The sequence below is a fragment of the Acomys minous genome (genome assembly GCF_964271855.1).
Source record: "Acomys minous genome assembly, chromosome: 10".
Lineage (NCBI taxonomy): Eukaryota > Metazoa > Chordata > Mammalia > Rodentia > Muridae > Acomys > Acomys minous.
The window spans coordinates 102,052,074-102,065,029 of NC_140491.1; the positions used below are offsets into that span (position 1 = coordinate 102,052,074).

The 12,956-nt window shown below is 36.6% G+C and overlaps 1 protein-coding gene across 1 annotated transcript in view; it reads left to right on the plus strand.

Annotated features, from left to right (window-relative positions):
- Positions 1–12,456, plus strand: part of LOC311607222 (uncharacterized protein) — a 120,934-nt gene extending 108,478 nt beyond the window's left edge. Inside the window, exon 4 of the mRNA XM_084798904.1 lies at positions 12,154–12,456. Coding sequence (XP_084655030.1) covers positions 12,154–12,165 — 12 coding nt within the window. The 3' untranslated portion in view covers positions 12,166–12,456. The remainder of the gene's footprint in view (positions 1–12,153) is intronic.
- The last annotated feature ends 500 nt before the right edge of the window (positions 12,457–12,956 follow it).

Consider the following 12,956-nt stretch of genomic DNA (forward strand, 5'->3'; position numbering starts at 1 on the left):
CACTTTTGAATCAATAAGTAGATGAACCAAGTGATTTAATATAATGATTACCTTTGTGCTTATGAATGAGCCTGAGAGTACATAAAATGTATATTTTATGCATGCAATTTAACTGTACATGGTTTTCTGAATTAGGGCTTGAATATAAAATACGACCCTTAAATGTAATCAAAGTGCTGCATGTTGCACTTACGAAAAGAAATTGTTTCTTATTCCCATATTCATCAGATAGACCCTATCAAGAGACATTTTTAAAAATCAAGCTGTGTAGACAGAATCGTATCAATGATTTAAGGTCTCTTCTGGGAAAACGTTTTGTCTAGCTGATTTTCTCCTCAAATCATTAACTGTATAACCCAGCCTCATGTAAGATGTTACGGCACTGTAAAACAGTGTGCCCCTTTCAACAACTGATTTGCCTTTGAAACCGTCTTGGCAACTGCCTTCGTTAATTTTATCTCTTCTTCTCGATGTGATTGCTGGCTCCTCGCTGTGTATTGGTGTGTAAATAGAATTATAGACTAACGAAGAGAGTATGCTCCGAATCCAAAGTGACTGCAGAGTTTGGGACTGAAGAGTGTCCCGCGTGGGTGAGTACTGGTGCAGCAACAGGCTGGTTGATCAGTGGAATAAAATCGAAGACCCAGAAATGAATCCACACATGTGGTCACTTGATTTTTGACAAAAATTCCAAATCTCTTCAATGGAAAAAGGATAGCACCTTCAACAAATTGTGCCGGTATAACTAGATAGCTACATGTAGAAAAATGCAAATAGACCCCTATTTGTCACCATGCACAAAGCTCAAGTCCAAGTGGATTAAAAACCTCAACATAAAACCAGAGACATTAAATCAGTTAGAAGAAATAGTGGGGAAGAGACTGGAACACATTGGCACAGGAAACAACTTCCTGAACAGAACACCAACAGCCCAGGCCTTCAGGTCAACAGTTAATAAATGGGACCTCATGAAGCTGAGAAGCTTCTGTAAGGCAGGAGACACTGTCAACAGAACAAAGTGAAAGCCTACAGACTGGGAAAAGATCCTCACCAACCCTACATCTGACAAAGATCTAATATGCAAAATATATGAAGAACTCAAGAAATTAAACACCGCCAAAACAAATAACCCAGTTGAGAAATGGGGCTCAGAACTAAGCAGAGAATTCTCAACAGAGGAATATCGAATGACCGAGAAACACTTAAAGAAATGCTCAGTGCCTTTATCAGAGAAATGCAAATCAAAACAATGCTGAGATTCCATCTTACACTCATCAGAATGGCTAAGATCAAAAATTCAAGTGACACCACATGCTGGCAAGGATGTGGAGAAAGAAGAACACTCCTTCATTGCTGGTGGGAAAGCAAACTTGTAAAACCACTTTGGAAATCTATCTGGCGATTTCTCAGAAAACTGGGAAAAGGGCTTCCTCAAGACTCAGCTATTCCACTCCTTGGAATACACCCAGAAAATGCTCCAGCACACAACAAGGACATATGCTCAACCATGTTCATAGCAGCCTTATTCATAATAGCCAGAACCTGGAAACAGCCTAAATGTCCCTCAGTTGAAGAATGGATAAGGAAACTGTGGTACATTTACACTGTGGAATACTACTCAACTATTAAAAACAAGGAAATCCAAAAATTTGTGGACAAATGGAAGGAGCTAGAAATAATCATACTGAGTAAGTTAACCAGAAGCAGTAAGACTCACATGGTATATACTCACTTAAAATTAGACACTAGCCCAAGAGGCATGTCCCATGAAAGTCTTCCCTTACCAGGAGACTGGGATAGACGTGAGGACATCCTACTGGGACTCTAGGTAAGAGAAATATAAGAGATGGGGAAATAGAAGGACCCAGAGGGTCCTAGAAACCTATAAGAAGAACATCGAGATAGGTGGGTCAGGGCCCAGGCAGTTCTGCTCAAACTATTGCACTAACCAAGGACAATACAAGTAGTAAACATGGAACCCCTACTCTGATCTAGCCAATGGGGAAGGAGGTTCCCTTAGGTCCTAGGCCTAGGGGCAGGAAATAGGATGAAAGTGGGAGGGAGGGAGGAACTGGTGGATATAAGTGATGTGATAATAATTTAGTTATAATCTGAATGAATTAATTAAGTAATTAAAAAAAGAAAATATATTTTAGTGGGTTTTTTGTTTTGTCTTTTTTAGATTACAATAATGATGGATATTAACTTATTGCTTCACATTTCCCTATAAATGCCTCAGTAGACATGGCTTTCTGACTATCAACCAGTAGGTGGTTAGAGTTATAAAGACTTATGAGGGGTGGTCATTTCAATGACTAGGGAGTTATATGAATTGGATACGGATGCAACAACAACCAAACTGATTAACTGAAGAGGGATTTCAGGTAAATCAAATGACAAAGATGAAGGGTGGTCTCCTTTGTTTCTTGTTGTTGTTCCCACAAAAGAACAAAAGAAGATTTATATGTGGAGCCATAGATTCTAGCAAATATTGGTGATGCTGGTCTGGAGTTGTGCTGGTTATATTCAGGTTATGGACCTGGAACGCCAATATGTGATCATAGATAAATGAGTAAACCATAAAGTCAGTGAGTTTTTCTGTACATAAAATTGATTGTATGGTTAATTATAGTGCCAAAGTCATGGTGATGTAAAGTTTAAGTGTTACCATGATTCAATGCTTAGAACAAAGCCAGAGGGTTGGAGGAACTCCTTGTTGAGTGTCTGATTTTTAGTTTTCATTTTACTGATCTAACACGTTAGGTATAAGCTGTGTTTCTAGGTGGAGTTGTCTTATACTGTCTTTTTGTCCTTGGGTACATGTAGTTTTGTCCTGGAATCTGACAAATTAAATAACCCACCTTTCATTCGTTACCATAATCTCATGGAACACTGATGGTAAAGGAATCAGGAGGTTCCAAAGACCTCTTTTTCACAGATGGAGGACTCTATCTCAAGCCATTCGGTGGCTTCTACGGTGACTGTTTTCTGCAGTGACTGTTTCACATCATAGAATACTTAAGCAGTTCTATTTCTCTCCTCCGCACACCTAAACTTTTCAAAGGAGAAGTATTCCTGAGGACAGCAAGAGTCTCAGTGGTAATTGTGATCCAGATTCAGGAGGATATACCTTTGTGTGTTTATTGGTTTCATTGGTATTTCTTCTCACACTGCCATCTTTAACATCAAATACAATTTAAAACTAAATAAGCATGAATGTCTCTGACACCTAAATTAAAAAAGAAAAATAAGAAAGAAAGAAAGAAAGAAAGAAAGAAAGAAAGAAAAGAAAAGAAAAGAAAAGAAAAGAAAACCACCTGTGCCAATTTTTTAGTAAGTCTTGAAAAGTTACAACTGGAGAGAACCAGATAAAATAAGGAACGCAGATGCCTCCCACAGACTGGTACAATAATTCATTTTTGTGCTTTTGGGATGCAAGGGTTTTCTATACAGCTTTGCATATAGGAGCCAAGTAGAGTTATGTGATGAGATTTCTAATCCCATTTAGTTTAATTGCTTCTCAGAAGATCTGTGCTTACAGTATGTGTCTGGGTTTAGAAATGCAGAGAAATGAGAAAGTGATGAAATGTCTGGATGGGGAACTAAGAAAGGAGCTCACAGGAAAGCTAAGGAGAAGTGCTGGTCAGCTTCACTTAAAACTCTACTTACCATGAATACATATGCTTTGGCATATGCAAAGCCCCATGGTCACTGTGAAACTGCATTGTAGAAGGGCTTGCCATCCCCAAGTTTATGCTTTGGAGCTGGACTTAGGCATCTTTGTTGTACTTTTGATAGTTTTACCATAAACTCATGCATGAAAGGGAATAAGTCTCCCATTTTTAAAAGCTTTTATTTCAAAAGGTACACATCCAACAACTATTTCTATGTTTCCAAACCAGGGCTATTATTAAACACCAAACTGATCCAGTGGAACTGATAAACACTGCCACTTTAAGGAAATGGAGATGAATTGTTCCAGAGGTTTAGAAAACAAACAAACAAAAAAGCATAATTGAACAAATTAAAAGTAATTTCAAATCACAATTATAATAGTGCCTCATTATTTTTGCTGGGTATTCTCTGTTGCTCAGCTATAACATGAGGATTTTCAGTGTAACTAATCTTACCATGAAATACTACTTAGCAATAAAGTTCTGCAGTTTGTACAAGCTATAAGCACAATGAGATAAAAGTGAGGCCGCTTTTAACCTAAAGGAATCACAACACCAAAGATGTGAGCAGTTGATAGAGAGAGACTATCCTAATTGAACAGTGAAAAAAAAAAATAACTAGAAAATAAAATGCCAACAACAATATTCTTTTATGTAAAGCCCAGAGAGCAAGGAACAGAACCAAAAAGGAGAGAAGGTCAAGGGTGGGACTCTGTCAGTTTAATTAGGGCAGTTGTACTTCCAAAAATAAATTAGAAAAGAATCCTTCAAAAAGCTCGGTCCAGGACCTCTTATTGAAATCATATGGGGTCCATCTTTGGGCCACTTGCTTTAATGATTATGCCACAAGGGATCTTGCCAAATGCAAGGAACGCTGGAAAGGGATGGATCTCTTTCATGTCACACTGAACACAGTTATTGAATGAGAAAATTTGTAAAGAATATGCTTCAACTATGCCATGAATCCCAGATTTCAAGACATCTTGTTTTTATCACTAAGATTAAATTAGCACTGGAATAATAGCTTCTGTGGGTGTTTTATTCACATATAACAGACAGAAAAATTGGAATCAAGATGATTATCTCAGTGGAAGTAGATTTGGCATAATTAATAGTTGCAAAATCCTTAATAGTGAAAGTCAAGTCTGAGGCTTTTATCAGTGAAAGTAGAATGGGGTTTATTCTGCGCCTCCCACTTGGAAGCACTTAATGTTACATTGACACCCTTCTGACCTTTATCTTGTTCCAACTTGTATTAAATGCACTGGCAGGACACTAGCTTGTGCCCTCAGAGGCCCATTATTGCCATTAGAGAGCTCAGTTTAAGTACCATCATTGCATCAGATTGCTGTACTTGCTTAATTAGCATAGCATGAATATGAAGAGCGCCACTAATACAAAGTGCCACTGCACACTCTGCTTCCCCGGGCCTGTGTAAGCCATAGATTTGCTGGCAAACTTGCAGTTAAGAGAATTCTTTGCAGACATTAGAGTTAGCCCTTGCTTCTGGGTGAAGAGAGCAAAGCCAATAACAAGGAGAGTTGAATCATCTTGCACTAATTGCTATTTAGGACATGTTCTTCCACAGACTGCAACTGACCTGGCCAGCATCAAAGGGGACTATGCCAGAGAACATTTAAGCACGCTTAATCTACATTCATCAGAATGTCATCAAGATAGACTTTCAGACTACTTAAGGGACATGTTATAGTTGATCGCAATGAATTTCCAGGCCATGGGGTTGTCTACACTCTGAAGATATATTATCTGCTATTTTTGAAGTATCAGGAACAACTTCAAATCTGACAGACTATTTTTTATTTTGTTTTTGTATTTTTGTGGGTTTTTTTTGGGGGGGGGAGTTGTTGATTGCTTGTTGTCTTTCTTTTTGCTACTCAAGTGATTAGTGAATTAATGAAAAAATTTTGTATGTAACAACAACAAAAAAAAGAATCTTGATCAAATATGTTTCCCTTTCCCTAATTTGCCAGAAATAAGTACGGATTACTTATCATCAAAGTTCTAGATAAAAAGTCATGTATAAGATCTAGAACTTTCTTTACTTTTATATAGAACTGATGGTCATCTTTAATCCCATCTCCTTAAAATTTTCTTATGTTTTCCTTAGAATATAACTCTAATTAAATTTACCCCAGATGTCCACCACTAACTTTACTTTTTAAATTTTTGAACAAATGTAAATGTTCTGTGGCTAACGGAAACATTGAAAGTCTATATAACATCTACTTTAAAAGTTCACCAAACAGCTTTCAAGTATGACATGTTGGAATGAGTCAGACATACATCCAGGATTCCAGAAACCCTTTCAACTGAAAGGAGTTTGTGTTATGACCTGGGAGACTGTAGAATAAAAGACAATATGCAGCCATATCAGTCTAAAAGAGGAAAGGGGCTCTATCTGCTATTTCTAGTGTCTCCTAGGAGACTCTTCTAGCATCTTGGATAGGATATTGTTTGTTTATAATCTCTCTTACATACCAGTATCATCACAACTGAAAAGCACAAGCAGCTTGAATACAGCTTGTTGATAATCATATGTTTCCAGAGGACTCAAAGTTGAGCTTTTGCAAGTCATAGATAGATCTTGACTTGTGTTCTAAGACTGATATAAGGGGATAATACCTGTTATCTAGCACAATGGAAGACATGAAGAGGATCAAGAGTTCAAAGCCATCTTTGCTTGATGGAGACTTCTCAGACATTACAAACTGTATGCGACCGTCTCTCAAACAAGCAAATCTGGTCTAAGCATTCAAAACTGGGATGCAAGAACTATTTACTGCATAAACAAAGCTACAGAAACTCTCTGTATCAAATAAGGTCCTTATAGAAGAGTATGGGACTATAACATTGTATTGTTATAAGATACTGTGAGATGTTGACATTAGATAGTTGTTAAGTAGACTTTAATTACTCATGGAGGCAGAATTAATTTTCTTATACAATTACAAAGAAATATCTTTTTTAATACATTTTTTATTAATTTATTCATATTACATCTCAGCTGTTAGCCCATCCCATGTATCCTCCCATTCCTCCCTTCCTCCCACTTCCCCCCTACTCCCCTCCCCTCCCCTAAGTCTGTGTCTGAGGGGGACCTCCTCCCCCTGAATATGCTCATACGGTATCAAGTCTCTCCTTGGTGACCTATTATCTTTCCTCTGAGTGCCACCAGGCATCTCCATCCAAGGGACATGTTCAAATATGGGGCACCAGAGTTTGTGTGAAAGTTAGATCTCCTTCTCCACTCAACAGTGGAGAATGTCCATCGGCTAGTCCGGGTAGGGGTTCAAGGTTTACTGCCTATTTTTTCCTTGGCTGTTGCCACAATTTGCGGAGGACCCCAGGGCCCAGACTCGCCTGTAGTTTTCCAGGACCCGCTGGATCCTTCTATTTCCTCTTTCTCCCAGGCTTCTTACACCTAAAGTTTCAATAGGATGTCCTCCCCTCTTACCCACTATCCTGGTAGGTACAGTTTTTCATGGGGACGTACACCTTGGACTAGTGTCTCGATATAAGTGAGTATCTACCATTTAGCTCTTTTTGCTTCTGTGTGAACTCACTCATTATGACAATTTCTAGTTCAATCCATTTGTCCACAAACCTCTAAAATCGGGGACCAGACAAGGCTGCCCACTTTCTCCATATCTCTTTAATATAGTTCTTGAAGTTCTAGCCAGAGCAATAAGACATCAAAAGGAGATCAAGGGGATCCAAATGGGAAAGGAAGAAGTCAAATTATTGCAGATGATATGATAGTGTATATAAGTGACCCCCAAAATTCCACCAGAGAACTCCTACAGCTGATAAACACCTTCAGCAAACTGGCAGGATACAAAATAAACTCAAAAAAGTCAGTAGCTTTCCTATATACAAATGACAAACAGGCAGAGGCAGAAATATCTTAAAGTCATTAATCAGCATGTGTTTAACTTTTATTTTAGATTTGCTTCAGATGCTATAAAAAAGCAACTCAGACTTTTTGGGGAAGAAAGGATGCTAAAAAGAAATATTGTGCTAAATTTTATAAAGGAGATGATCCAATATCAGTAATTCAGGATATAGGAACCTATTGCCTTCCAAGTAGGTTTTGATTAAATCCTGTTATAAATTGCTAAACCATTTTATCAGAAATATCAGCTGATTTCTAGAAAGGCTTATAAATAGAAACAACTTCCAAATAAATTATGTCTTATTTCTACCATATTTTAATATCCAAATACAAAGGCAACTACTCAGCAACAAAAAGAGAAAAACAAAACAAATAATAGTAAGTCTATAATGTAATTTATATTCATCAGTCTCCATAATAGCAGTCAACAATTGTCTGTAGTATCTATACTTCATTTTGTCACTCCTCCCTCCCTCCAATCATTCTTTCATTTTAAGTGACAGAAATTTAAACAGATATGAATGATCTACCACTTTTAAGGAGTTTCATGTTCAGGAGAAGGGAAAATAAACAAGTATATAGGGTAGTTTTGAATGGTTTATGGTGGTAATAAAAGCAATACAGAGTGTTAATGAAAAGATGTCTTGGAAAAGGGAATATTTCAGGCGGGACTATAAGTGCTGAGATGTGTATAGAAGGATGATTAGACAGAAACCCTGTTCAGCCATCTAAATGGAGACTTTGAGTAAGAGAAACACAGACAGATCAAGTAGAAAACGTCCTTATGGCAAAGGCACTAAGAAAACACGAGACAGGAATGAAGAACCCCCCAGAAAGAAGACAATATGGATGAGTCTAGCAAAGAAAAATTATAAGGTTTCAAATAAGAAATCAATAAAGTGAGGAAAACTTATATGTTGGAGAATTGTAACTAATATTAAGGATACTTTCTTTATTTTGAAAGCGATGAAAAGCCTGTGACTCACCAGCTGCTGTTTTGTTGTTGATGTTAAAATGTTGCCATATTAACATCTAATGAGTTCAGTTATGGTTTGGGGCAGGTTCTTATGTGAATGCAGAAATGCTGAAGTTTAGAACCATCAAGTTTAAACTAGATTGCTTGGCCATGCACTGCTCTTCTTTCTGTGAATTCCATCACAACACGTCTCTTCTCACTATGGTAGTGAGAAGAAAGCAATAATTTCGCTCCTTATTTAGAAAATCATTCAAAATAAAATATGTGTGGAATATGTGCAACAAAATTTCACAGCAGATAGAAGCACCATTAAGACCCAAATTCTCCAAGTTAAAGAAGAATATTATTGTAAAATATTTGTAATACTCCTTAGATTAGGAAAACACATTTTGTCAAATTATATAAAATTATTCAATGTAATCATCATTCAACATTTTGTTTTCAGGATAGAATTTTAATTTTATCATTTTGTTGTTCTGTGTTTGATATGAATTTTTTATAAAGTAAACACACATCACTAAGTCACCTTTAATTAGACTATGGTGCTCATTTGATGCGTGAGTGGTGTGTGTGTGTGTGTGTGTGTATCTCTGTGTGATGTGTGTGTGCATGTGAGCTTGCAGGTACAGAGTGATCTTCTGTTTTATTGCCATTAGATGCAATTTCTAACTGAAATAGAAACCCTAAATCTCCTCTGAATGGGTAGACTGGCTAGCCAATGAACTCTCAGGTTAAACTAATTATTATATGTAGGACTCAGAATTCAGAATGATATGTTGCTAAACCATATCAGTTTACTTGTTGATCTCATTCATCTCTACAAAGTGGTCTGTACCCTTCCTCTGTGTGCAGCCAGGCCTCCCCACCAAGGGGAAGTGATCAAATCTGAGGCACCAGAGTTCATGTCAGGGGGAGTCCCCGTTCTCCCCACACCACGAAGGACAAGCTGTTCATTGGCTAGATCTGAACAGGAATCTAGGTTTCCTGCACGTGTTGTCCTTGGTTGGTGCAACAGTTTATGCAGGCCCTCCCGGGGCCTTGATGGTCTCTGTGTGGGCTAGCTGAACCCTCTGGGCTATCCAGATGGCACCTGATAGGCTGTGGTTATATGGTGCGGAAGGAGGTCGATTTCTGTCAGAAGTCTAGGGGAGGGGCATAGGTTGTAAGAGAGAAGGAAGGTGGGAATGGGAAGATACAACTAAGGAGATAACAATAGGGTCATAATCTGAAAATTTTATAATAATTTAAAAATTAAAAAAAAAAAAGCAAAGTAGTCTGTACCCTTCTGAAAGAATGCAGATCACCTTATATTCAGAGACTAGGTAAGAAAAAGATGGTGGTATAATCCCTGTGGTCTCTGCAAAATACCAGAGGGCTTGTAGTCATAGATAGGGTTGTAAAAAACATATCTTTTCTAAGAAACATATTATATGCACTTTTGAGGAGTATGACCATCAGCCTTGGAGCATTTCATTTCTAAAAATAATAATTTTTCTATTCAAATTATCTGCACATAACTATGTAACGTTGAAAGGAATGGGGTTGCATTTATATAATTGTAAAGATGGCAGCGCTGGTTTTTAAGTCATTGGATCTCCATTAGACAAATAAATGTTTCGTCATAAGCTATTAACCTGTGTAAGTTATTGAGAATTTTATGAATATCAAAACTTGGGGCAAAATTACATGAAAATACTCCCCACAGATAGAACTATGAAAATAGAAAGAAACTCTAAGGAAATGATCATCGGACACTAATGATAGAAGGAACTGATTTTCAATTGTTGCAAAGTCTTTTTCTTCTGCGAAGTACATATTTAGGGCTTGATATATATTATGAGGTGCTTGTGAGTGCTTGATCACTGAACTATACACACAGCTTCAGATTAATTTTATGGAAAAATAAACATAAAAAATTACATCAATTTTCCCACTGTATTTCTGTACGTTGACTGCTCACTGCTTTGAAGAATATAAACAGATCATAATAAACATTTGACTTTAAAGACGACTAAATGCTACCAATGCTTGTTTTAAATGCACAAGCTAACCCATAATAATGGGAGTCTTTTTGTTCACAGTGAAGGGTCCAGGAGCAAAGCAAACCATGCAGAATTCTGACATGACAGTGGCTGCACTTCTGTGACGTCCTTCACATCTGTACATGTCCACACTGTCCTTAGATTTGACTATAGTGATGTCATAGCTCTCAATTCCTGGGACTAGTTTCTTTCCTATTCACATCCAGAGAGTGAAGAAATCCACTGAGTAGGAGTTTGGGAGAAACCTCAAGGGAACAAATGAATTGCGTGTCGCCCCTGAAGCAATCACATCAGTGAAATGATGGAATCCATTCGTCCAGCCTCAGAGATGTGACAGGATTAAACGGGATCTTAAAGGGACTAGGAAAGCAACCACCATTGCTACATAAAGTAAATACTCTCATTTTATTAATATTTATCATAATAAAAATTTCACATATTCAAGAATAAAATAATGCACAATAAAAGTAGCCTTTAAATTTGGCAAATAAGAATGTATTAATATGAAATGTGTGAGTCCTTTAAAATTAGTTAAAAATCCTGCTGGGTTTTATAATACCGTCTATAGTATGAGTGCAATAAATCTTATTACATTAGAAAAAACCCTTTCAATCATTGTTCCTTTAAAGCAGTTAGAATTTTAAAGCTTTAAATATAAATTTTCTAAAAATATTTTAAAGCATCCCAAATGGGAAGCAATTTCATGCTTGCTTTTTAAAGAATCTATTCAAAGAACTCATTAAAACCATTCATTTAAATAATCTCGTGTATGTTCATTATACTATGTCCTCTGGGAAGAAAAATAAAGTATGAACTGCCGCCAGAAAGCAAATGAAGGGAACAAATGTTAAATGCAAAGGGTTAGTCCTTCGTCAAAAGAGTTTGGAAAATCATCCACTACCCCTGTGTCCTGAATACCTCTCCCTAGAAATGTTTATACACGTTTAGGACAGCAAATTAAAAGAAGAAAAAGCTAAAAAAATTTTTTTGAAATATAATAATTAAATAAAATTATTATTATCACGTGATTATTTCAGTTTTTAGGTTTTTGCTTTCGGTTCTGTGTGAACAGAGCGCAGTGTGTACACACAGGGCAGACAGTCTACGCACTGGAAACCAGCACCGTAGAGAATAGGTGTGAAAAATGACAGTGACCATCTGCATTTTACTTAAAGATCTTCAGCGAGATGTACATCTTAATGCCTATTAGGCTTTCTTACTTTTGAAAACTCTTATGATTTGAAAAGTTTCTGATGAGGAGACATAAATAATTAAGATGAGTCAGTTTACACTCTAGGAATAGGTTTTAAGGTTGTAATTCTATGCCTGTACTTCTGAACTTAGAAGTGACCTAATTTTATCCTGTTTGTAAGTGTGCCTTAGGTGGCAAGGGAGTAGGATTGAATATAGTTACTAATATAGTTATTGTACATATTTATTTTATTGCAATTATGTAATATTTAACATATCTATTATATATTATAATTTATAGATTTACTACAGTCCTTTTTCTTAGTTTCTCACAGTTGGGTTTGTTTCTTACTATAGCTCCTGTTTTAAAGTTCTGTGACAAGACTAGAAGGAAGCAATGGTGGAGCGATGAACTGAGCATCTCAACATTAATTTCTTCTTTTTTCAAATGCCATCATGAGCTACTCTCATTTCTAGACTTCCTTTATTGCCAAAATAAGTTTATTCCAAGAAGAGTGCCTGAGATACCCACAAAAAGACTGGAAGAAATGTAAAGTAATTGAAATCTTGTATAGGAATAAACCTAAAGAAAGGGCAATTATCTTAAATAAACTCACAGCGATTCTAATAAAATATCAGTTATGTGTTCTTTAAGTAGTTCAAAAAACTAATACAGAAATTCAGAGTGATAAGTGTAATTTTATATAATTCTAAGATATTTTAGGACCTTAATAAATAAAGCAATATACAGATTAATAAGTGAAAAGGAGATAATGTTTAGCAATATTTATAAATATATGGTTATAAGTCATCCTGAATTTTGGGTCTATGTTGCATCTTTAAAATAAATTTGGGGCCTGGAATGCACCTCAGCAGTAGAGAACTTGCACTGCATGTCCAAGGCCTTAGGTTCAGTGCCCAGTCCTTGGAAATTCCATTTATAAAATGTGAGGAGAATCTTGGGGCAATGTGAGGGTTCAGGAAAACCGTGAGTAGCCTGAATGAATCAGAGACTAAGGGGAAGAATTAGAAGAGGAAGTCTGTTTGGAGTAATTTTGCATCTCATTATTTCTTAACTCTAAATCCCTACCTCTGAGTATTTCATATTATAGTAATATTACTTTAATATTTCCCAGTTTATTTAATTTCTCCTTTTCTTG